Here is a 26992-nt window from a genome sequence, read left to right on the forward strand (position 1 = left end):
TGACGTAGTATTCTTCTTGTGTATTAGTGTTAAAGATACAGGAGCATGATCGCTGAGAGCTATAGGGTGAATCTCAGTGTCTGAGATGTTACTCAGCAGTGAGCTGCTGACTAGGAGATAATCCAGACGGGAGTAGGAGTGATCAACATGCGAGAAAAAAAGTATATTCCTTACTGTTGGGGTGAAGGGAGCGTCAAGCATCGCAAAGACCAAAGTTGCTCATATACTGTTTGATTATATTTGTGGACTGCCAATTGTGCTGAGTTCCTGCTGTGTTGAGCCTATCCATTTCTTCATTTAGCCCCAGGTTGAGGTCGCCCTCAAGAACAATTGTGCATTCTAGGTGTTCGGAGAGTGTACTAAAAAAATTTGTGGAAGAATGAGGGGTCATCAACATTTGGACCATATATACTTGCAATACATAGCTTTTGGTTAAGTATAGATAGTTTAACGATTATGAATCTGCCCTCTGGATCTATAACTATGTCGAATATTGTGAAATTAATATTTTTATGTATTAAAATTGCTACTCCTCTTTGTCTAGAATTATAAGAGGCTGAAAACAGATTAGGAAACTCAGGTGTTTTAAGTTCATTCAAACCTGTCACAGGCCTATGAGTCTCTTGTAATAACAGATTTGTGACAGATTTGTACTTAACGCAATGGAAACTCTAGGCTCCTCACCACATGTGCTAAATAAAGAGGCAATTTTAAAGCAAGGCTTTGAATGGCTACTTGCAGCAAATAAAAGGAGACTTCAATTAAATAATAATAATTTTAAAAAAAGCTTTTAACATAAGGTTGGTCATCTGTGCATTTACATTAAACATCGATGAGATGATACAGACAGAATGCTGAGTTGTCGTCTCAGAAATCAGAAATAGTGGCTATGACACTCACTGGTCCTTGGCCTCCTTCCTTCCGCTTAGCCTAGTCTCAGGGTACTGGATTTGGGGTGAAGCCCTCCATGCACGAATTACACGAATCACTAGTGACTACTAGTAAATGGTAGTTATGTCAGGAACTCCGATTTACTATCCATTATCTATATTTACAATCTACATTTTGTGTTATAACTCTGCCAAATGATACATGCATGAAGCATATATATATTAACGTCAAAGTTTATGTTGGCTTTTGGCCCACAGCAGCAAACACTAACTATTATTTAAGACTATGATCATGTTTAATATAAGCATTCATCATTGAATGGAGAAAGGTTTCAGACGCCTTTTTCATTTTGTACAATTCTAAATTGGTGAACTTGCCAGTTTAGTCTAACAAAATGAAAAAAACAACCCTGAAATCTTTGCAATACATCTTATTTAACCATTTATAAGATGTCTTGATCATACACCATAGCAATTGTGACATCACCTTATTGTTAATGCCTGTTTTCCAAACTTCAATGCTAATCATCTTTTTTTAACCTGACTTGATGAGAGAGGTGGATTCCATATGGTAGAAACTTGTAAATGACAAGTTAGCCCTGCCCTAAACCTTGCTTTATCATCCTTTTTGACTCTAATGGGAACCAGAATTTACAAAATAAACAGTAAAACTTTAAACCAGCAACTTAGATCATAAATTGATCAAAAACGTTTGGTGATACAATCCAACACCAGAAAGGCTGTTTTCTGATAGACTTTATTCTACTGGACAGTTTTTTAATCAGTTACTCCCTGTAGGCCATTTCAGGTGTTTATGTTCTGGACTGGCTTACCCTTTTCAGGTCAACAATTTCCATCTTATCTTAAAGTCTATGTTCTTGATTGGCCAACTGAATTGATTAGATATGCAAAATCTATTGTATGGCAAGCTTAAAAAAGCAAAATAAAAGGGAATATCATCCCCACAAATAAACACACAAATGATTCATAAACAGAACTGATTTGCTTATTTTTTTTAAATTTATTAGATATTTTGTTATGTTCCATTGTCTAGACCTTCTGTCACAGCTTGGACGCTGCAGGAAAAAAGAACTAATTTTTATTACATTCACTACTAATTCCCCTGAATTTTGCCTTATCAGAAAAGAAAAGACTGAATACACTGTGAATCTTTGTCTTTCAAAACAAACAAAAAGAAAACAGAGGGAAAAAAAACAACAGTAGATTTTGCAGATGCTTTTTCATGATTACAATAAAGAAAACAGTATTTTTGACTCCGTCTGTTCCCTAAGCTTCTATCCCTCCCCTCACAGTCATACCTGGCATCACTGGTAATGCTACAAAAGGCGACTCCCGTCATCAAACTCAGGCTTTTCACTCCTCGTCATATAATTCAGAGGTCAAGCTGAATGGAGCTGGATTTTGGGAGAGGCCACTTCCTTCTTGTGTGATGCAATTCAAGAGTTTCTTAAAAGCATCAAGAGATCAAACCGAGAGAAAAAAAAACCTAAAGAAAAAAAAAAAAAGAGCATGCAAATTAGCTGTTTTGTTAAACCTATTTGTCCTCGTACTGGTGATATAACAGGTCCATGTCATGTTTGTACAGGTGTGAAACATGTCAGTGCTCCCGGAGTTATTAACATCCTGTAAAATCTATCCCTTTATCTGTGTAGCTGTACATTCATAAGCATGGATGAGGTACAGTTCAAGACGTGAACAGTTTGCTCTGCTTTAGCAGCATGCTATCCACAAAGCTGTTATGTGCTCCACTGACATTCCAACTTCCTTAGAGTTACTTGTAGCAATACAGTATTAAATGATAAACCTGACAATGCTGATGAGCGCTTTATCTGTAAAATCGGGCCTTTTATAAAGTACACTTAAAGGCTCTCTTTTACCTGTTAAACAGAAACACACAGAGATAGGTTCTATCAAAACCTACAAATTCTGACACACACACACACACACACACACACACACACACACACACACACAACTGATCAAAAGCCTTAACCAAACTACGTCATCATAAAAAACATCCTAAATATTTTACATTGAGCCTGACCTGATCTGTGTTAACTTCAATATATATATAAAAAAAACTCAGCCCGTGCTGTGATACACTGCTCTAACCTCAAGTCCATGCAGCCAGAAAAAAAAGTTTGTGACAGAGGGAAGTGATCAACACATTTTCTAGATGAGGCTCTGACTAGCTCACTGCAAGAGTCAAATTTGCAGTGCGACCTCATACTATACTACCTTCTTGTAGTTAGTTAACTTAGGTGAAAAGCTTTAGAAAAAAAAAAAAGTAATTGTGTGTGTGGGTGGACAAACAAAAAAACTAAGCTAATCCACATCTGTAACAAACATGGCAGATCTGCCTGGACCCATTTGTTCTGTCAGTAGAGTGGAAACAGTAGTTTGAGAAAGATATTAAAAAAAAAAAAAAAACTACCTTGATTCATGCACGCAGCAGTGCACAGACTCTCATCCTCATTTAAATCTAAAACAGAAAATTTAAAAAAAAACAAGAAGAAGCTTTTGGGGAGGTTTGACGGTCCTCCAGTTAAAGCCCTAGCCAAGGAGAAAGGCCATGCAGCGACAGCATGAGGCAAAGTTCAAGAGGCTGCTGGTGGTGTGAGAGCACTCAGAAGCCTTGATCTTATGCTGAATGTTAACCATCTCAGTCCCCAGACTGACAGTTTTAAGAGTGAAGGCAGTTAAAAACACAAACAAGCACACAGATGCGTACGCCAACACAGAGGTGTAAAGTACATACTCTCGTGGAGGGTACTGACTTGCCCTCTAAACAACACACACAACACGCACTGCAGTGGCTGTAGACATGCAGCGACAGTTTAAAAGTGAGGAGTTGCTGTTGTCCACATGCACTTGTGTCGAAGAAAGGGGTGGGCAAAAATAAATTACCCATCATGCATGAGCATCATCTTTGCTTTTAAACCATAAAAAAATAGGCATGGATCTGCCTGAGAATTCAAAATAAAGAAGAAAAAAAAAGGCCAGACATAGTGGGCCAGTGGAACAAGGGCAGAGAACCGAGAAAAACCTTTTACCAGGACAAGTATATCGACAATACTGAGGGGAGAGACGAGGTTTAAAGTAGAGACAGACAGTTATAATACAAGGAGAACGTGGTGAATTCAATTGTCTGATACCTGCTTCAATCATCTCATAGAAATTTGTGTGGGAACGTGTAGCTAAAAACATTCTAATGAATTTAAAAGGCTTGACTTTGTGAGTCACCATTTACACACCTGGATAAAAACAAAGCCCATTGGAATAATCAACTAACAATTACATATCAGGCAATTTACGATCTGTGCAAAGTTTTTTTTTCTTTTTATATGAATGCAAAACCTTTTTTTTTTGTTTTGTTCTTTTTTTGATTTTTTTTTTTTTTTTTTCTTCTCTGAGTGAACAGGAGGCTTGTGACTGGGGGTAGGATCTGTACAGTACTGTTAACCAATCATTTCAAACCCCCCAATGAATCATGTGAGACAGGAAGCGAAGAGGCGACAATCAGGGCCATTTCCTCAGCGTGGTGGACATGTCTCTGATGACATCATCGTGACAGGGTTTGGTTGATTTGCCTCACTGCTCATGAGCAGCACTGGTGCCTCGAATCTGACCTGTTTTACGCAGCTGAATGAAAAAGAAAAGGCAGTAGTCAGCTTGTGTGTTGAATGTGTGGAAAAAGTCAAGTGATGCTTAAACTTTTTTTTAAACAACTTTTTTTTTTTTTAAACACAGATAACATTAAAAATAAACATTTTGCCCCACTTTAGTTCACATATTTTAGTTCAATGTACACAAACTAGACCTAAATGAGAGGCAGAAAACTGACATATGGCTAAGCCAAACACAAAAGAATTCTCTTTGCCAAACTGTTGATGTTTTAAGTCTGTTAGTAAAGAGCAATGTGCATGCAGCCGACTTCCAAAAATCAAAGAAAAACAACAACAATAAGCATCACAAACACAAAACATGAGGAGGAAAAATGAAAGTGCCTGACGTGAAGGTGTGGGAGCTGAAAGAAAATCTTAAAATGTGAGCGAAAATGACAAACAGTAGCAGGCAGGAGGGGGAAAATGAAAATGATCACAATCCTATTCCTTATCTTATCATTGAAGGTTTTTACGTACAATGTTTAAAATGTATTGGTCATAGATATTGAGAAGAATCTCTGTCTTACATGAATTTGTTGCAAACCCTCTTTTACTTATAACTTTCACTTATTACCTTTCGTTACCCCCATTCACAGAGGTTCAAATTATATTGCATTACATTCAGAGACATAACTACTTGTATAGTAGGTGTGTCAATTTCAACAGAAATATGTGTTAAAAATACATCCCACCCACTAACACATTACAAAATATGCCAAATAATTAGATTAAAGTGTTTAAAATATGAATATTTGATTAAAAAAGATTAAATTCAATTCAATCTGAAAAACTGCCTAAGAGAGGACTGTAAATCTGTCTTTGTGGAGTTGGCTTGTGAACACTCTGCCATCATTACCACGCGGTTGCTGTTAAATTATTTCAGACCTAATTACACTCCCATTGGGTCTAAGTATTTGAGAGTTTTATTTTGAAGAAAAACTACAACCATTAAGCTAGCTAATATATGTAATTAGGCTGCTGTTATTAAGTGTCATAAAACATAAAATTACTGAATAGAAGAAAAACCCTCAAACATTATTAATATGTTTTGCCTTTTTTCAGCTGACAGCAGCCTACTTATATTCCATAATTACAACATGCTCTTTCTCTGCGAGGGACATATCCATCTACCTGATATAGCTGGCTTTACCAGGTAGGTGGATATGTCCCTCAGAGGTACCTACTGCCCCTGGTAGTGCTGCTGAATATAATTAAGAATCCTCATCGACAGCCTTAACGCTCATTCTAGTTTTGATTGTCATGAATACAAAAAAATAATTAAGAACTGAAATCCACACATTTAAAGAAATAAAAATAAAAATAGGAAATAAAGGAGATAAAGGGATAAAAGGAGAGGAAGGTCAGAATGAAAAAAATGACACTGGGATATAAAGTGTAAGAGACAAGAGAACACTGGTTGGTTCCAGATATAGGTTAAAAACAGCAGGACGACAACAGCCTGAAGCCATGGAGTGGAGACTGATCCATGCAGTGTAACCATCACTCATGATGAAACTTACTCAGCCTGCCTCTAGTGTCAGACCTACAGCAACGGGGTTCTACTCATCTGTGGCACAGGTGCCTCGAACATCTCCTTTCTGACGCATCTAATGTGAAATTCAGGAGCAAAAGGGTTAAATCGCGAACACGAATCATGTTGTGTCTTCTCCAACAGCCCGGTCAAATATTTCAAACCATTACCACAGATTTCCAAACATTTCTAAATATGGAGACAACTGTATGTAATTTCAACTTTAAACTACCCCGAGACAAGGACAGTTATTTCAGATTGGATTCTGTTTGAGTTAATTACCTCCTCAAGCTCTTTTTGAGTCTCCTCTTCCATCCGCCTGATGTCCTCCATGGTCAAACCCACCCATTTGTCAATCCAACAGAACAACTGGCGGTGGAAGTTGGTGAAAATACGCTTTTCTTGCTGTGGAAAACAGACAGACATTTAAATGGAAAAAAAAAAGAAAAAAAAAGAATACCATAAAGGTTGTACAGCAGCTGAAATAAAGACAGATTTTCCAAAATACAGAAGTGCTTTAGTGACCAACAGCAAGAAAGATTTGTTTCCTTCATGTCTTTATGTCACATTCATCACACTTGTGTAAAACACAAGCCACACTCAACTGTAGCATGCAAAAACAGGACATAAATTGAAAAGCTTATCATGATAATAAAAACACTAAAAAAGTTAAATGTTTTTTTTTTAAAAAGAAAGAAAGAAAGAAAAAGAAAGTAGTGTACCTCAGTGACCTTAAAATACTTAAAGACTATATAAGACTTCTCCTTTATCTGATGAGAGAGGAGAGCATATGTTACCCTGTGGATGAAGTTTTCCACTTTGGTCTGCAGACCCCACCATTTGAACTTGACAGTGACCAGTTTGTATGCACACATGTAAGGACAATCTGCCTTCAGCTCACTCTGCAAAGAGCACACAGGAAAAGCATAAATAAAGACAGGATTAGGATTAAGAAACAAAGGACAAAAATGAGCAAGATTCTGTGTCCATGTCTGGTACCTTCCATTCAGGGCCTAAAGGTCCTCTGTCTGTTTTGGCTGAGTGAAAAAGCGCAGGGTCTTCTTCTGGCTTATAGTCCTGCAGGAGAGTCAAAGGAAAAGAAATCTTTAAATGTTGCAGAACATCAACTTGTCTGCTGCAGGAGCACAGAGAAGGCACGATTCTTTGAAGACTGCAGATACTACACAGACTAGAGCCCAACGATTTTTCGGACCAATGTGATATTTGGCGATTAAAAATCTGATATCCCTGAAATTACTTCTTTACCCTCTACCAAACGTTGCTAGCTGGTTGTTCTGTTTGTGGTGTCCCAAATGTGTGGTCAACAAAGAAGATGCAGAGTCCCATCTAGTGGATAAACTATGGAATATCAACACTGAGTATTAAAGGGTGCTGTTCCTGTCTCTTTTTTACATTTTTAATTTTCATTTCTTGGTCATAAATCCAGACACAAATATATCAGTTAAACTGCCAATATAGGCCGCTATATCACCCTGCCAATATATCAACACTGACAAAGAGCAACAATCTCTCTCTCTCTGTTACATGCCCTAAATCTTGCTGTCTCAGTCACACTGAATCCAGCCTACCCTTTCAGCAGAGTTCAGGATGGCCTGTAACACTGAAGAAGAGCAAGAACGTATCTCTGTTACATGCCCTAAATCCTGAGCTCAAGGTTTACTGTGCTGTTTTAATCCATTAGCTTTGTTGGGAAAGTGTGGCGAATAGCTGGAGCAGATGGACATTTAGATTAAGCCTTGACCTCCACACTGATCCACTTAAGTCATTACTTTACAGGAGTCAGTATAAGAAACACTGGGACAATCGAGACCCACCTCAATGACAATGCCTTAATACCACCTTTAAAATTTTCAACCAGAAGTACAATGATTTATGTTCTAACTGATGGCCCAATGGATTACTGAGCTGCTCCAAAAGACAGATTTATAGTTTATTTAATAACACAAACTATAAGGGCATTCCTTTCAAGTCAGACGGTGACAAAATGTTAAATTGACAGAAGCAAAAGACATAGATCATAGTCACACAAAAGACAAATGAATAGATTATGCAGGGAGAAAATAATAAAACCATCTGCTGGGATACTGTGATAGCAGAATTAGGAATTTTAACAGGAACATTTTAAGCTGGACATACACTGCGATTTTTTCAGTCGCGTTATTCAGCTTCTACTCAAACTGCACGATTGACTCGCAGGGGTTAGACAGACACTGTGCGTCCATAACATGGAGGTTATAACAGAAAATCTGTCGCTCGCTCTCCCTTTTTCTCCCTCTGTCTTTCACGCACACAGACATGCACACCGCCACCATCAACTTTGCTAAATTGCTAATGAAAAACATTGATCAGGCAGCTGTGATTGAGCAGCAATGTCCATCCACGGTCGTTGTGGTCATGATAATTTTGTGAGGCCACGCTGACAGTGTTAAAAGTAACCTAGTCAGTTTTGCAGATTAACAATGGCTAACACTGAGCAGTGCTGGTTTTCTAACACTGGAATATTTCTAACATTTTGAGTTATTTTCCAGTGTTAGAAAATCAGCACTGCTCAGTGTTAGCCATTGTTAATCTGCAAAACTGACTAGGTTACTTTTAAACATATAACACTGTCAAAAGTGTTAATTTAACACTCAACAGTGTTGTATTTAACACTCAGAGGTGTGGACCCATATAGACACTCTCTAGTGTTAATTTAACACTGGAGATTTTGCTGTGTACAAAGCTCTGTGTAGCTTTGAACATAATTTGACTCTTCTCCTGCACAAAATGAATCAAGCGAGCACAATTTACTCCAAATCAGTTACTCCAAATGTTATCAGATAACAGATGACAGAGCGAAAACAAGATATTTTGGTACTTATTCTTTCAGTTGTTTTCAGTGCTAATGACAGAGGTTAGTATGTATGCAGGAATGAATATAAAACCATAGCTTGACTGTGTTTTTGCACTTTTGGACATATAAACTTGTCTTTAATGTGTGATTTTATTCAATAAAATTCAAGTTATTTATAAAGTGCCAATTCACAACAGTGGTTGCCTCCAGGTGTTCAAACTGTAAAGCACTTTCTCAAATGTTATTACTATTGTTATTATTCAAGTTTATGAAAATATAATGGCAAAATGCAACAATCCTGTAAGTAGGGCTGGGCCATATTATACTGTTCATGGTAATACCGGTATAATGTTAGGCAATGATAAGAAAATGAAATATCGCGATAGAATATGGATAAAACACGTATGCGCAGAGCCTTTGTTTTCATACACACATGGAGGAAAAAGCATGATGGCGACGGAGAATGAGAAGGGCAAAAGCAAATCGTTGAATGAAACAGATGAAACAGAATTGGTTTGTAAAAATGGTGCAACTTTGGTTTTTGTCCGGCGCTCAAAAATCTGTTTAAAAAATGTTTTAGTGCGACTTTGGTAAGCTGTGACGCTGCACCGCTTGATGGATTGTCGGAGCATTACGGCTACCATAGTGAGGAGCCTCGCGGAGTGATACGAACTGTACTTCAACATAATATTATCGTATTGTGTGTGTATAACTAAATTGTGTGAGTAAAGTTAGACTTATCTGACTGTTTTTTACTGCAGTTTCATGTTCCAAACCACCTCTTTTTGTGGAGTTGTAAAGTATTTTGTCTTGCATCAATTATATCGTCAAGTTATATCGTTATCGCAAATTTTCAAATATATATCTCGTGATAAACTTTTTTGGTCATATTGCCTTGCCCTACCTGTAAGTAAGGAAATCCTGCACAAAGTCATTTATCTGGTGAGCTGATCATCACAACACAGAGCATGTGATAATCAAATTAATGTTATCATGGTGATCCAGCCAGGTAAAAAGAGAACCACCTTTGTGACACTAAAAAGTTTGGTACCTGGCAAACCAACTAATCTATCTTCATAGTACAGCCCTCAGGTAATATAGTCCTGTTTGTGCTCTTGGTGATCCTTACATTTGATTTTGTTGTAGACATAGACAGGCTAAAGAACTTATTTTTGTAGTGAAGTGAAACTGAGTATTGATGGACACCTAATGGACCTACTCTCCTGTGATGGGTCCCTTTCAGATATCCTTTGAAAGCAATCAGCATTCAAACTATGCAGAGTCTATCACTCTGTTGCCTTCTCTCGAAGGTCCATACACGAAAGCATCTCATAGCCCCTGTGTAGGTTAAATTCCCACAGTCCTACTTTCTGTGGAGGTGGAGAGCACATGGACAATAATGTGGAAAAAAAAACAGCCTTAAGGCTGAAAACAAATTAATTCAAAGCTTTGTAAATTAGATATGGACTGGTACTGCTTTTATACTCAAAGACTTGTAAGAACACTCAAAGAGCTTTTTACAAGTCTCATTCACCCAATCACACACACATCCATATAAGTGATTTTTATTCTTTAGTCAAGCACTCTTCTAACATGTACAAACAGTCGCACTAAAATGGATACATACAGGCAAACTCTGAATTCAGCATTTTGCCCAAAGATACTTTGACATGCAGACTAGAGTAGCCAGGTATCAAGCCCCTAACCTTCTGACCCACTCAAACTCCTGAGGCACAGCTGCTTTACCTGCATAAGCAACTGTAAATACATAATTTTCTAGTTAAAAAAACAAAACAAAACAAAAAAACCCCATAAAGCCCTCACTTTTTTTTTTAAGAAATGTGTTCCAGCAAAAATATTGTCCCGTATTCAGGTCTATTAAACTTTTTTTTTAACTTCTTAATGTGTGGCTTATAGGAGATCTTCATTAAACATCATCCATAATCAAGACTCACCCCTGGGGCCACTTCTTCTTTGTTTGCAATATCTATGGGTACGACTTCGACAGTCCTCCACGTCTGCTCATCCAGTTCATGGACCTGCATAAAGAAAACAAAGTGGAAACATTTCAGTGCAAAACAGGGAGAAAAAGAGGCATTTGTTTTTCATTCAAATTTGTTGAGTCCAAATCAAATCACATGCAAATTCAAAACTGCCGTGTAAACTCTAACTTGGACCCTTCTATCATGCAAGTGTATGACAGAAAGATTTATCAACATAAGGCTGGCCAGCCTGTGTTTTGTGGCTTTTAAATAGGAGCCTGTATCTCAACATAGGGACATAAAAATCATGGACATTTCTCAGGTGTCTAAACATTTACTTCAACCCGCACTATCCAGCATTTCTCAATATTATATAGATTTTCCTTCCCCCTCTCATTTGACAGAATTTCAATGCACTTCTGGGATACCCCCAGCATTCCTTTTCACTTACATTTTCTACTGTTCCCATGTCAGGTTTGTGCCAGGTCTCGATCTTAATCATGAAGTCATCCTTCATGTACTCATTCTGAAAAGTAGGAGACAAATAACATTCTTTATTTGTTGAAGTGAAGCAATGACAAGCTGTCACTCAGAAGTCAGGCAGGTCCCCTACACTGACAGTTACAGCTGATCTTGGCTGGTACCAACAACACTATGAATGGAAGGTTGTGAGACGTAAAACCTGCAGCTAAATCCAATTAACCAATCAGACTAAAGCAACACTGGTGATGCTATACCACTCAGCTCTGGTCTATTTTTAATATTAGTAACGCTAGTTAACTTGCCAGTAATGTAAAGCAATAGTGGGCTCTGAACTTCAAACATCAAAAGGACAGAGAAGCAAATATCAAGGAACAGAGAGTGGATCAAATATTTGTGGCATATGCTGATGAGCATTTGTTGCATACATAAAGTAATATCTGTTTACTTTATGCAAATGCAAACTGGCCTTATAAAAATTAAACAAATATGTCAATGAAAATTGTAGATTAAGTTTTATGTTAAAGGATTTGAAGCAGGTAGTGGAAGATGTCACATCAAACTCAACTTTGTGGAAGTTTCCTGGCATAAAAATGAGCTGTGATCATCTAACTTGGTGTTAGACCCCTCCTGTCCTAGAGGACATGGAATGGCTAATGGGTGGATTTTCTGGTGGGACTAGGCCTTTAACAACAACAAAAAAACCTCCAAAAAGAGGTAATGAGTAACTCACCGTCACAACTGCAGAGTAAAAAGGAAAAGAGAAAAAAAAAAGAGCATCAGTATCAAATAATTAACAAAAAACTGTACATTTTTAGTATTATTTGAAATGCATTTATAAAATGCCTATTTCTGTAGTGGCTAAGTGCACTATCAAAACTATTAAATAATAACAAGTCTAAGTTTCTTCTGTGCAAACAATTTATTTGCCAAGTATTTTGTAGTAAATAATAGAGGAATACGAGGCTCTTGTTCTATGGATCTCTCAAATTTCCCTGTCTCGGACTGCAGCTGGTAGTCCTTCTTCCTCAGCCTCGATGAGTTGGTCATAGCAGTGCATGAATCAGCCTTCCACCTGCTGCAAGTTCTGGTTAGAGTGATTCTCCCACTTGCAGTGGATCTCTGAATCAAAAGGTCTACTGTTGTCAGCTGCAGTCCAGGATGGTGAAATACTGGGGAAAACATCTGAATCATACAGAGGACTTCCACAATTGCAGCCTGGCTGGCAAGCCAGCTGGTAGGGAAACATGAGACAGGAAGGGCTGTGGGTAACTGGTCACTAGCATCTACTAGTGAATCAATTGCATATTTCCTCACTGACAAATTACTTGCCATAATTTTATCATTAATGCAATTCAAATAACACAAGCACACTTCTGCGTGTACTTACTAGTGCGACAGTATGGGTAGGCATTCCAAGCCTTTTCGTGAAAAACTAATGCTCCTTCTGGTGCAATCATCTTCACGTAACCCGGGACTTTACTGTTATGAAAGAGAAAATTAGACAATACTTATACTTTCCAACTTGTGTCTTTCAAAGGCCATAAAACATTGTAACAGGGAGCCGACTGCGCTCTTTAAAACTAATAATAACTCTGTTTGTAAATGGCTATTATCTGAAATATTTAATCAATTCTCATGCTGTACATGTCTAGAGCTCTTACCCAAACCCATTTCCCGTAATCACATAATCACAAAGACCATACAATATACATACGGTGGACAAAATAAGTTTAAACATCTGACATAAAGCCTGAAACTTTATGCACATTTTATCTATTTTCAGTTGAGGGACTAGACTTTTCATTTAAACTAAGGGAAAAAAAACCAGTCCCCTAAATGCATCACTTGCAGCGCGAAAGTAATTAACACATATACATCTAGTCTTAGACTATTAAAGTGATAAAAAATTGTAACTTTTTGACCAGCTCTCACGTTCCCTTTCAGTCGATTCACTTGGTACAACACATAAGTATTGGATATCACACCCTCGCGTGTCCTGGCTGAAGAAACTTTTATTCACACCTTTAAGGCAGATGACGTGTGATGACACACGCACGGCCCCGCCTGCACATATAGCCGCTTTCATCACAGTCATCCCTCAGTTCTTACGCTCTTCACCTCGCTGAGAACACCTCTGCTGAGTTGGTCTAGCTAGCTGCTGCTAGTTAGCGCCGTTGTCTGCCGACTTGAACTTAGCTTAACTGCCCCTGTTGGTGTTAGCCTCCAGTGCGCAGTTGGTGTGTAGGCTGCCCGCAGAGCGCTAATTTCGAGTTTTTCCTGTACAGCGTTTGGCTTTGCGGTTTGGAATAGACTCCTAACCGAAGCGAGCAAAGCAGAAATCTTCTGTTCACCCCTGTCCTCAGGGGTGTGGTTTCTCTTTGCACAAAAGTGACCAGCACGATGCCTGCCCTGTCTGCCTGGCGATCGTCAACGCTAGGAGACCGTTGATGGAGCCCAAAGCCTGTGGGTTTTGTCGACGCTCGACCCCGGAAAGACAGGTGACGTTTGTGGAAAATGTGCTGGGAGGGACGGCTGTCGCACGGCATGACCTTTTCCTTTTCGAGTCTGGAGCCCTGGCTTCATCAGAGTCCGAAGACGAGGATTATCCGGTCGATGTCCCCGCAATTAGCTGGGCTGACCACATGGAATACGGTGATGGGTTAGCTGATGATGAGCTGGAACCATGCAGGAAGACGATGACGTGCTGGACATCGGCCTGGACATCGATGGTTTGTCAGAGGATGAGCAGGAGTGTTCACTGTTGTCCCAATATGCCGCCGCTGCTGCGCCGGTCGGGAACGATGACACTTCTCTTTTTTTCCCCTGTTTCGCCGTGCTTCTGAAAAGCTGCAATTGGACTGGCCCTCTCCTCCGACAGCTCAGAAGCCGTTCAATTGGCAGGCTTTTTCCTCCCTCCGGAGCCCGCAACGACCAAAACCCGCCTTCCCATGTTCCCATACTTTGTCTGCCAGCTAACGGCATCATGGGACAAACCTCTGTCTACCTGCGTGTGATGACAGGTAGACAGAGGTTTGTCCCACTGTGCCCGGCTATGGACAGTGCATGGAGGGCGACGGCACCAAGGAGACTGGCTTAGCTAACCCACCCCTTATGGAGCCATCACCATGCTCCAGACGTACCAGGTGATGTGCCTGGTTCCTGGTGACAGCACCGCTGGCACCTCTTCTTAACAAGGTCAGAGTTGCCATGGATTACACCCTCTGCACTGTGCAGTGCTTTCCCTGGGCAGACGGATGGCATCGACAGTAGTGGCGCAGAGGCACCTGTGGCTGACCCTCTCTGACGTCCCGGATAGGGACAGAGCTGTATATCTGGACGCACCAGTGTCTGCGGCTAGGTTATTCGGACATTCACTTGAAGCCATTCAGGCTAGACTCGACTGAAGCAGACAGAAGCTCTGCGCAACATCATCATTAGGCGAAGTCCAAGCCCGCAGCTAGCTCTCACAGGCCCACCGCTCCTCTGCCCACTGGCAAGAGACCGGCGCCCACTGCTGTAGTGGGTGTGCCGCCAGCGGGGGCACATCCTCCAGCCCGAGCTCCACGCCAGTTGGCCTAGAACAAAGGCCCACCCTCGGACCCCCGGCAGGACCTGACGCCCAGGAGGAAGAAGCCTCAGCCCTCCTAGTTGTGGTTTCGAGGGGTCTAGGGGCAGGAAGACGCTGCTCTTACCCCTCTGTTGCCGCCCAAGAGGTGCCACTTAAGTTCTGTTCAGGTTGTCAGCCCCAGAAGGCGCTGCACTTTCCTAACACTGTCTCCCAAGCACAACGCCCTGCACACAAAATGCCTCAAGTTGTAAATGTTCAGGTGACCACATCAAGTGTTCCACCTGTTTTTCATTGTTGTGCCCCAGGAAAGGTGCCTCCAACAAAATGGATGAATGTACATGTTCCCATATTACAATCAATAAAGAGTGTTGTTTATTCTCAAACAATCACAAATGCTCAGCCTGCAGGCAGAACGAGCCAGGTCAGCCAGCTGGCTGCTCACTTGCCTCAGTGGTGGGCTTGCGCCCCTCTCAGTGAGTGCTGCGAACCGTTGCCATGGGTTACCGGTTGTAGTTCAGGGTCAAGCCGCCTCTTTTCCGGAGAGTTGTAAACACGACTGTCGGCACCGAAGCGGCCATGATACTTAGAGGAAATAAAGTTGTATTGCAGAAAAGAGCAAGACGAGTGGTCCCTACTTTAGAGACAGACAAAGGTTGGTACAGCCGTTATTTTGTTGTTCCGAAAAAAGGGGGAGGGCTTTGGCCCATCCTCAACCTGCGAGTCTTGAACACGTATCTACGAACGTACAAGTTCAAGATGCTAACACTCAGACAGCTCTTGAGTGCAGTTGGCCCAGGAAATTGGTTTGCAAGAATCGATCTAACAGATGCTTATTTTCATGTAGCTATACACCCGAAACACAGGCAGTTTCTGGGGTTTGCATTCAAGGGCGTAGCCCTACAAATACCTGGTGCTGTCGTTCGGGCTGTCACTCGTTCCTCGCACCTTTGCGAAATGTGCCGAGGCAGTGCTAGTGCCCCTCAAAGAGACAGGCATCCGCATCTTAGCCTACCTAGACGACTGGGCTCTCGTAGCTTGCTCCAGAGAGCAGGCAGAGACACAGCTGTCGCTGGTTCTGTCACACATTCAGACACTGGGGTTCTCTGTGAACTTTCAAAAGAGCTCGCTTATCCCAAGTCAGCAGATTTCTTTCCTTGGTTTGGAAATATGCTTGCTTTCCAGCCACGCATATTTGTCGGAGCACAAACTGGCCGCGTTTCATCGCTGCCTCGCTCAGTTTCAGCTTGGACGCAGACTCCGTTTCCAGATATTACATTTGTTGGGCATGATGGCATCTATGATCGCCGTAGTGCCACTTGGACTGTTAAAGATGAGAGCGTTTCAACGCTGGACTCTCTCTCACCGCCTGTGTGCATCATGTCTCCTCCTAACTGCGTCTTGCATGCTAGCGCTCTGTCCTTGGAGGGAGCCCGGGCTGCTGCATCAGGGCTCTCGGATTGGGAGGGTGTTGTTTCGCAAGGTGGTATCCACAGATGCTTCCCTAAGAGGGTGGGGAGCGCTGTACGAGGGTTGCATCAGTGAGAGGGATCTGGTCGACAGCCCAGTGCGAGCTGCACATCAACCACTTAGAGCTGTTAGCAGTGTTCTTAGCTCTCAAACATTTTCGTCCAGTCCTGGAGGGCCAGCATGTCTTAGTCAGGATGGACAATTCAACAGTGGTATCCTACATAAACAGGCAGGGGGGTACACGCTCTCTTCCCCTGTTGACGCTATCTCGCTCTCTGCTGTTATGGTGCAGTGTTCATTTTCTGTCTCTAAGAGCCACCCATGTTCCGGGCCACCGGAACCTTGGGCCGGACCTTCTCACGGGGGGGGGGGGGGGGGGGGGGGGGGGTGGTGTCCTCTGGTGAGAGAATGGAGGTTACACCCTTTAATAGTGGCTCAGATTTGGGATCTATTTGGTAAGGCTCAAGTAGATCTTTTTGCCTCCAGGGTAAATACTCCCTGGCCCCTGTTCTTCTCCATAATGGACCATGATGCACCCTTGGGCATGGACACACTAGCGCACCAATAGCCACACGTGCTCCTGTATGCATTTCCCCCAGTGGAAATGATATCTCCAGTTCTAGAGAGAGTGCATCAGCAGTCTCTCTCTCTGTTGTAGTGGCCCCTTGGTGGACCACAAGGTCGTGGTATGCAGAGATAATCAGCCTGCTAGCAGCGAGTCCTTGGCAGCTTCCTCTCTGCAGGGACCTCCTCTCTCAGGCGGGAGGAGAAGTGGTTCATCTGCGCCAGGATCTGTGGCGTCTTCGTGCTTACCTGCTGAGAGGTTAAACTTGATTGCCAAGGGTTTGCCGCCTAGTGTGATAGCGACAATTCAGAACACTAGCGCCTCATCTACTAGAGGCTTGTATGCTTACAAATGGCGAGCCTTCGAGCAATGGTGCCAGGTCCGCCATACTCTCCCATTTCAGTGCTCTATTGTGGATGTTTTGATATTTCTGCAGGAGCTGCTGGATAAGGGCCTTTCATTTTCGACAATTAAGGTTTATTTAGCAGCTATATTTACTTGTCATATTGGCTTTGACGGGGTGACACCAGGTGTACATCCGCTTGCCATACATTTTCTGAAAGGAGTTCGCTGGCTGAGACCCGTGCTTAAGTCCAGTGTCCCTGCTTGGGACTTGTCTTTGGTGCTGGAGGCCCTTTGAAGCCCCACGTTTGAACCCATTGAGTCTGTGGATGTGAAATTTCTTTCATATAAGACTGCATTACTTCTCGCTTTGGATTCGGCCAAGCGAGTGGGTGACCTTCATGCACTGTCTGTGCATCCCTCCTGCACACAGTTCTCTCCTGATGGCCACATGGTCGTATTGCGTCCAAATGCTGCCTATTTTCCCAAGATCATGCCTGCATCTTATAGCTCAATGGAGTTGATGAAACCAGGAACAGACAAGAACTTTGCATATACAGAGCCTGTCAATCAAACAAATCATCCTTATTGAGTGTTTAAGTAATTAGGTCAGACTAATTGTCTCTTATAGAGGACCCTATAATTTCCCCTTCATTCCTCTACGAAAGAAAATTAATTTCAAAGCCTTGCCTTTTTAGATGATATATTTTATGTGTGTACTGTCCCTTCTCTCCATCCTTCTCATAGGGTTCATTCTTCAGCACTTCAATGCCTTCTCCTCCTCCTGTCTCATTTTTGCTGGCCTCAGCCACAGAGTACAGTTGCCCTACTTGATACTGCAAGAAATGGGAACACAAAGAAGACAGAGTGGAAATCAGCTTTGACTACAGTGAAAAATCCTTAGATTAACTGGAAGGATTGCGAAAGGCTTTGCGGGCCCTTGAAGCCTGTGAAGGCACATAAGTGCAAAGATGGAGTATCACTAACAGCAACTAGAACCAACATAGGAAGTAATTGTCTGTATTAATGTACATTAAAAAAGCAATGTTGGGCTGCACGTTCGTTTACAAGAGTCTAGCCACATTTTAAACAGCATTTCAGTTACTTAGTTGTTCACTTAAAGGTTTTAAACACATTTTTACAAGCCCATCAATAACATCTTTATATTTGTACATTTTATCTTTAAAAAACAAAAACAAAAAAACTTTGTCCCTTTATTTGGACTTGTATGCCTAATGAAGTCCACCATCCTGATATTAATGGTTATTTGACACAATGTGCTTCACAATACGAGCAGTAACAAACTAATAAAAAAGACCCAAACAGACTCATATAGAAAATCCTTCACTGTGTTGAGAAAAAAACAACACAACAAAACAATTATTTCTTGTAGAATCCCAATAATAACCTCCATTAGAAGTGAAAGTTATTAAAGACTAAACAGAAGTCTAGTTTTGAGATTACACACACACAAAAAAAAAAAGAGCATAAAAGCATCATTGCTGTTAAGTCAACAGCCAGAATGCAGTTCAAAAGGTTGAGTCTACACCCCAGTGTAACTCTGATCTCTGCAACACACAGCCTGTCCCAATAACATCAGTAGTCTCTAACAAAGGCTTTTTGTCTTAATATGAGGTTCAGACTAAAGCCAGCGTGGATGAACATTTTCTGTGTAAGACAAACACAATACTCCCTCTATTTTATCAAAATATAACAATAGCACAGTGAATTTAAATAATATGCCCATATATATTTTAAGAGAACATGTAGGCAATAATACTCACCTCTTCCACAGAGACTGGCAACACTACACGGCTGTAAGGAGGATATGACAGGAAAAGAAGAGAGAAACAAATAGGTTAAAGACATAAAAGATATGAATAAAATATGAATAAAATTCCATTTTTAAAATAGAACCAAGCTGATCAAATGTTAAGGATTAAACACTCTTTTGGATGGTTGTAAGGAGACAGATGCCACTGCCTAGAAACTTTTATGAAATGGTTCAACATTCCTAAAATTTTGCTTCTTTAAAAACATTTTTTTGCTATAAATGTTTACCAGTCTGAATGTTAACACGTCAGTGAGTAACTGAGTATAGTATATGGCTGTAGCTGAACTCCAATTACTAAGTAGCAATAGTTTCCTGATAAAATTATGAGCAAGCACTTGATAACAGTGTGAAGGAGGAACGTTGTTTCGAAGAAACAGGTCATCTGCTGCCAGAACCTCCGAGGTGAGGGGAAACAGATGCACCTAGCAGATGCAGCTATGGTCCGAATTTCAAAATCCTACGTTCACATATACAAGATTTTCAGAAAACGTGACAGAGAACTCTCAGTGACCTTAAGGTCGAGGTCACTGAGATTTTAACTTGTACAATATTTTTAGTAGATACACCTAGGGCTGTGCTATATGACCAAAATCTCATATCTCGATATAAGAATTCTATCGTCCCGATAACGATATAAATCACAAAAATGTAACATTTTCTGTAAATTCTGTGACTCTCGGGCAGCTCGACTTGCGGGAAGTGTTTCCAGCTGCGCGTCATGTAGCTGGAGTCGAGTGTTTTAACAGATGCATGAAACTATACATTTTTAGACATAAGTTGTAACGGCCGCCGTTTTCTTTGTGAGTATTTATTACACAGCATGCTTCGGGGAAAAGCTTGTTCTAACGTTTGACTCTAAGGTTTATTTTTTAGCACATGGCGTCTTTTTTTTTTTACTTCTCATCCGTAAATAATCTGCTCTTTCCCGTGATTCAGTTTATTTTGAAAAGTCTCAACAGGATCTTGAGCTTTATTGTGAAAGGTTTATGTGGAACATAAACAAGCGGACACGCGATGGTGTTACCGTCGTTGTTGCTAACCACAACGCATAAAAACAGGTGCTTGTCCGTCCGTAGTGTGGTAATATTAAATATAAGAGAAAGAGAGAACTTTAAGAAATTAATATAGCCACTAGAGTGACCATCAAAACGATGAAAAAAATATTGCCGTAAATAGTTTATTTTGCGACACCATGAAACAAACGATAGACGTTTTTATATCGTCATCCGATATATATCGTTATATCGAACAGCCCTAGATACACCTATAGTATCAATTTAAAACTCCTATGCCACTTTGTTCTCGAGTTATTGCATTCATAAACTTGGGTGTCTGTATTGACCGCCTGCCCAGCAGGTTGATGACAATAGATGTGGGTTAAAAGTGCAGCACAGAGAGACAATGATCAGGATAAAACACAAACTATTTCTCAAATCAAATCAAATCAAATCACTTTTATTGTCACATCTAATGACTCAAGTTGGCTTCAAGTTACAGGCTGTCACTTGATGAAATCTGTTGTAGTAGGCATTAAAAAAAAACATCTCATATTTAATGACTTTTTATATTGTTGTTGTTTTTTGGGGGGACTGGGGGTCATATGATTAATTTTGGGGTATGTGGGACCTAGAACCAATGAAAATGACATTTAACCCCATAGAAATTAATATCAAACAACAATGGCAGCATGCCAGGTTGCCTAGAAACTTGTACTAAAAAAAGAAACAAGAATTGGTTCCACAAGTTTGAATTTATTTTTGCATTTTCTCTAACCCACCCAGGATCAAAGAATACATACAGGCTCAAGTGCATACATACACCCACACCAATACTCGGTTAAATGTCCCTTAGCAAATTGGACCTTGGCCAAATGCTTTTGGTAGCCATCAACAAGTTTCTGGCTGGATATCTGGCCACTCTCAGAAATGGTTTCATTTAAATTAGTTTGTTTCATCCAGCTTTTAGGCATAGTTCACAAGTTAGGCATGAGGTTGGAGCTTGGACAGTCCATTCCAGAATCTTAATGAGCCATTTCTAAACAACTGCACATCAGTTTAACCTTCCTGTCGTGTTTGGGTCAACTGTACATGAGTATAAATTATTCAGATGTGTAACCACTTTCCCAAGTGGTTCAATAAATCAAAACTTGTGATCAAATATTCAGCCAATTTCATGCTAGATGCTTGTTAACGCCTACCAAAAACATCTTTCAAGGTGCAGTTGGCTAAGGGACATTTAATAAAATATTGAATGCATTAGTAAAAATCCAAAATAATTTCAAACTTCTGCAACCAGTTCCTGTTTTTTAAAGCCAATAAAAGATACATTCTGTACAATCATTTCATCTTAGCTAAAGAAGAGTTGTAAGAAATCATTAAACCCCCCAAATTACCATCAGATATTGTGTATCTATTAAGCTGTAATCCCCACTAAAATTGAAACTTAAATAGTTACCTTTTAAAAACTAGATTTGACAAACCTAATGTTTCAAGACAATTTAGTAGTAGTAGTTCTAGTGTTAACCTTAAACGTATTAAAATAAGAGCTACTAGACCTGAAATATTATATGCATATTGCAGCTTAATTACAAAATGAAGAAAACCACCAAACAGACAGTAACGAATTCTTTCTTGCTTAGATCTTCATGTCCTCATTAATAAAAAATACTCCTAGACTGGCAGAGTTAGCACCCCACCCTTTACCTAAACATCTACTGATTAATCAAGTGTGTGTTCTCTTGTGTACTCAATGTCTACTGTATATAAACACTACTGTGTGCTACACAATATTATACTTCAGAATATCTACATAATTTGCATAATGCATGCAATTTTCAAAGGTACAAAAAGTTGTGTCACTGGCAATCATTAAAGGTGACTTATTTGCTCATTTTCACCTAGTTTTTGTCAGTACATCAATAATCAATACATTACAACATATATTTAAATCTTCAGCATTTAGTGTCAAAGAACAATCATAACCCCAAACTGTATTTACATTGACTAATACTCACTATGTGTAAAAAATAATGGCAGCGAAAAGGTCTACACCAGCGGTGTCGAACTTCAGGCCTCGAGGTTTTAGATAGCACCCTGGGTCAACACACCTGAATCAAATGATTAGTTCATTACCAGGCCTCAGGAGAACTTCAAAACATGTTGAGGAGGTAATTTAGCAATTTAAATCAGCTGTGTTGGATCAAGGACACATCTAAAACCTGCAGGACACCGGCCCTCGAGGTCTGGAGTTCAACACCTGTGGTCTACACTGAAAATGACCTTCTTGGGTTAAAAAGGCCAAAGGCCAAACTGGCTTGTGAAGACATACTTGAATTTCAGACATCACAGACAAATGCAGTACAAGTACTCTGGTGCTCAGACACAACCTTTATTAAAGTTTGAATTATAAGCAGCTTTATTTGTTTCTCTTGCTACAACAAATAACAGTGTAAATTTATAGCTAAAATAATGAGTAAATGAATTGATTAGTTATAGAATGAATTAGTAATAGTCAGTTAAATATTCATGTAGAATCCCTTAAAATGTCAGGATTCTTAAATGTAATAATATGACTAAAAAAAATCAATTTCTACAGTGGTCCTACAGTGATACAACAGGCATCTTTTCATCCTAAGTGGAAATTCATTCTACCATTTTTTCCCACAGTCTGAAAGCTCTGTATTCATATGCACATGCACATCCCTTAACTATCGCTTTGAAATTTCAGCAAATTGTATTTGCTGATCATCTATATATTTCAGCTGCTTCTCCAGTGCAACTGTCTGGCAATGTAGCTGCAGAAGGTAGTCCTTGCTCTGCTAACGAATAGAGGGCCTAACCAGATTCTTGAGCAAAGGAAGAACTGCTACATGTGCCGTTAAATCCAACATTGCACATTTTTCACAAAGTCAATTGAAATAACTGCACCAAAGCTGCTTTATAAATAGTATTATTTAGTACCGAAAATCGGTTGTACTAAGAAAGTAATTATGCCTGACATAAAAACATCATAATTAATGCTCATGTTCAACGTATACAATCACACACGTGGCAGTGGGCTAAACCAGCCCAGTGTAACATATCAAAATGTAAGGTCAGCCTTACAGCATTAATATTAGTCATCTGTGACTCAATTCTATCAAGTCTAACATCAAAAGTACCACACATTTACCAGTGGCAGTGGCTTACAGTTATTTTTTGCATCACACCAATTTTGCATGGGCTAAATGTTCAGTGTCATGAAAGGCTGAAAGACATTAAAGCTGTAAGGTTGTTTTGTTTTGTTTTAAACTAAAAATCTTAAATTATTTAAAATTGCATTATCCAGCAACAAAAAGAAAAGAAGATACATACTACAATCAGTTCAGAATTTTATAATACGTGATTAACCAGTAACAACACAAGCTTATGTTTAGGAATTTTTTTAATATATTGAGATATAAGCCATTAATGAAAGATTAATTTCAGTAACCAGTATATTTGTTTCTCCCTCCGTGAGACTACGTTAGTTGCTTTTAACCAACAATTTTTATAGATATTAATAGTCCTGGCTCTGATACTGAAGTACTGTATGGAATCGAAACCATTCTGTGCTATCCCCTAACAACAGGTAGCCTCCCGTTATATGTAGGCTACACAGGTTAGCCACGCAGTGAATGCTAGATTTAATAAGAAAGAATGAAAACGTCCACTGCATAGTTTCAATCCACCCGATTGATGGGCAGAAATATTAAGAGTAACTGTTTTAACAATTACGCATCATTAATATAGTGTTCGTGTTAGCTGCCCAGTTTTAGAGGGTTAACTTTATACCACTAGCGCAACAAACTAACAGCAAAGTAGTTAGTCCTTCCATAACCCCATGCTAGCTTGTAGGCTATAGCTGACGTATGGTACGGGGGAGTACAGACAATAAACCCTGCATAACTATTTCCTAACAATAAGCTCTCTTCTGCTTTAACAATGAGTTGTACTAGCAGCTGATTGTGGACTTTTAAATAAACTCGGTTGTCAGAGAATTGCCATGCTAGCCGCTACAGCTAACTTAGCCAGCTAGCATAAATGGTAAATCCGACCGAAGGACCCTTAATCTCTCACTCACGGGACCAAAGCTTAACGTAACGGCATTTCAGAGATATAACACGCTGCTACATGGCTAGCTGCAGTCACGTTGGCAATACAGCAAACCGTCAAAGTAGTACTAACTCGCTGAATGTGCAAAAGGCTTATGTGTGAGCGGTGCAGCCTTTTTATGTAACTCGTTTTCATTAAGAAGCTAATTATCCCCTCTGCATCTACAACTCAGAAGCTAACTGTAGCTTGTACTAGCAACGCCTTAAAAAGACCGGTGGGTCCCGTTATCCACGTCCTGATCCAACCTGCTCAGAAGCTGGCTTTTTACAGACTACAGGAGCGTAAAATACAGCGAACGACAACGCTAAATGAAACACACATGCGTACTTCTCAATAATCAAATGTGGGACCGATCTGAATACCCCACTAAACGCACTAAAAAAAACATTTTTTAAAAACATTTTCACACTCACTATTCCTTGATGAGCACCATCTTCGTCACACGGGCTGCGGCTGCGCAGTGGTAATCGACACCCGATCAACAAGTCAGTTCCGCCCTCCGGGAAAAATCTGATTGGCTGAAACATCCACACCATTGTTCATGTAATACTGTACCTCTGTATTCCATTGAACACTATGTTAATGTATTTGTCATATACTACTATGATATGTTCAGTGATATTTATTATGGCGAAATATACATAAATACAACTCACTATTTGCCATGTTTTTGGAATAAAAAACTAACAGCAGAAACAAGTATAGTAATTAACAAACCACTGTTTGCTCTCAGGGTACTTAGTGGACAATTTGTTTTCCGTGATCTAAACTTTAAAACTTAATTTTGGTAGGTTTATATCACAATTAGGTTTGGTAGCTTTTGGTCCAGATCTAGAAAAATACTAACTGGCTTGGCTTGCACAGCACTTGGACCGATTTCACTTGGAATTTCCATAATATATTTTAATATGTACCTATATTTTAATACTCATACTTTTCTATAAATTCAAGACTTTTACTTCTAACAGTGTGATATAGCAAGTTTTTAAAAATAAGTAATTGATTGGGTGAACATCGATGCAAGAATATACATGCTGCCTGCTCTATGGCTTATCGTCAGACTAGAGGAACAGGGCGTTGTTTGAAACAGGGCGGATCGCTTGGAACGCCAGGCTAGCAGGTACTAAAAAAGTACCTGGTACCTATGAACTAATGGAAAACCCTGAAAACCATAGCGAACCATGCCGATTGGATCCCAGTAGGTACTAATCGAAAAAGGGGATCAAGGAAAAGGTGTAAGCCCTGATCGCACCAGTCTCAGGGTCCTTTAAGTCCTGTGCTGTTTAGCAGTCAGCCATTCTGCAGTATCTCTTTAGTCTGAATCTGCTCCAGGAAAAGGTACCGATGGTAAGGAAGACATCATGTTTAGTGCTGGTTCCAAAGAAAGCCACCTCTTCTGGCCTTAATGACTTCAGCCCAGTTGCCTTGTCGTCATGTTATGAAGGTGTTGGAGAGACTGATTCTTGCTCAGCTTAGCTTGCAGGTGAAACATCTTTCAGGTGGGGGTGGATGATTCTGTTATCTACCTGTTGCAGCATGCTTACCTGGATAGTACTGGTTGAACTGTGAGAATCATATTCTTTGATTTTTCCAGTGACTTATACCATTAATACCATCAAGCCACTTCTGTGAAAAGCTGCTCAGGATGGGAGTCGCCAATTCTACATTCTCCTCGATTGGTAACTGTCTCTCAGAAGACACTGCATTAGTTGGGTGTATTAAGGGTGGGCAGGACATTCAGACTCCTTCTGAATGTCAACAAGACAAAAGAGATGGTGGTTGACTTCTGGAGGAAATAAACTGCGACTAGGCCATTCAACCTTATGGGTGAGTAGGTGGGGACAGTGGACAGATACAGGTACTTGTGCGTAGTGGTAGTGAGTGCCATCTATTTTGCTGTCGTCTGCTGGGGGGACCTGAGTGCCAAAGATGCCAGCAGGATCAACAAACTCATCCGCAAGGCTGTAAAAAATTTGGAGATGTTTGAGTCAGTGAGGGACAGGAGGTCACTAAACAAACTGCTACATCATGTACAGCCCATCACACCTGTTCCACTAATTTCTGAGGCAGCAGACCTCCTTCTCCCTCAGACTGATTGAACCTCGCTGCCATAAGGAAATCATTCTGATATCTCATAGCACAAAGCCCTTAACAGGGTATATCCTGGATAGGTTGCAAATATATAATAGGGCCAATATGGAGAGACAGACAACCACTCAATCTAAAACTCACATCCATTGGCCAATTTAGAATCACAAATTAACCTAACCTGTGAATGTTTTTGGACTGTAGGAAGAAGTCTGAGTACCTGGTGAGAACCCATGGAGACATGGCGACAAAGTGCAAACTCCAGACAGACTGGATTTGAACCTAGGACCTTATTGCTGTGAGGCACTGACGACTGTGCCATTTTTTTCATATTTTGCAAAACTGCACTAAATTGAATCACTGTAAGAGCATTAGCATGAACTCTAAATAACACTGGAAATTAAAAGAACACTATGAACAATAAGACATTTGTTACTGTTAAGTATCATAAAAGCTCTATAAATATTTACTGTACTGTGTTAAGAGTAGAGCAATGGTGAAGAAACTATTAAGATAAGCTGCTGAAGTAAAAGTACTCATAATAGACTATAAAAATACTTTAGTACAAAC

The 26992-nt window shown here is 40.2% G+C and overlaps 1 protein-coding gene across 2 annotated transcripts; it reads right to left on the reverse strand.

Annotated features, from left to right (window-relative positions):
* Positions 1–1888: 1888 nt before the first annotated feature.
* On the reverse strand, positions 1889–24798 carry pitpnb (phosphatidylinositol transfer protein, beta). Of its 2 annotated transcripts, XM_026173044.1 has the most exons (12): positions 24748–24795; positions 19153–19183; positions 18059–18204; positions 12814–12905; positions 12157–12164; positions 11395–11469; positions 10917–11000; positions 7107–7184; positions 6905–7009; positions 6390–6512; positions 6097–6183; positions 4490–4553 (listed from the first exon to the last, which is right to left on the reverse strand). In XM_026173044.1, the coding sequence occupies exons 1-11, from the start codon at positions 24765–24767 to the stop codon at positions 6136–6138; spliced, it is 810 nt and encodes a 269-aa protein (XP_026028829.1). In that variant the 5' UTR covers positions 24768–24795; the 3' UTR covers positions 4490–4553; positions 6097–6135. The 2 variants fall into 2 exon arrangements, with proteins under 2 accessions (XP_026028830.1, XP_026028829.1); XM_026173045.1 differs by lacking the exon at positions 6097–6183 and having other exon boundaries at positions 1889–4553; positions 24748–24798.
* Between the last annotated feature and the right edge of the window lie 2194 nt (positions 24799–26992).

This window comes from Astatotilapia calliptera, chromosome 7 (genome assembly GCF_900246225.1).
Source record: "Astatotilapia calliptera chromosome 7, fAstCal1.2, whole genome shotgun sequence".
NCBI lineage: Eukaryota > Metazoa > Chordata > Actinopteri > Cichliformes > Cichlidae > Astatotilapia > Astatotilapia calliptera.

Bases quoted from the DNA above. Each gene is read 5' to 3' on its own strand.
- pitpnb (XM_026173045.1), bottom strand. From the start codon at position 24,767: ATGGTGCTCATCAAGGAATA. The intron at 6,513-6,904 runs GTAACATATGCT...TGTTTTCCACAG, and splicing joins TGGAAAACTTCATCCACAGG to CAAGAAAAGCGTATTTTCAC. The intron at 4,554-6,389 runs GTAATTAACTCA...TTTTTCATTCAG, and splicing joins CTCAAAAAGAGCTTGAGGAG to CTGCGTAAAACAGGTCAGAT.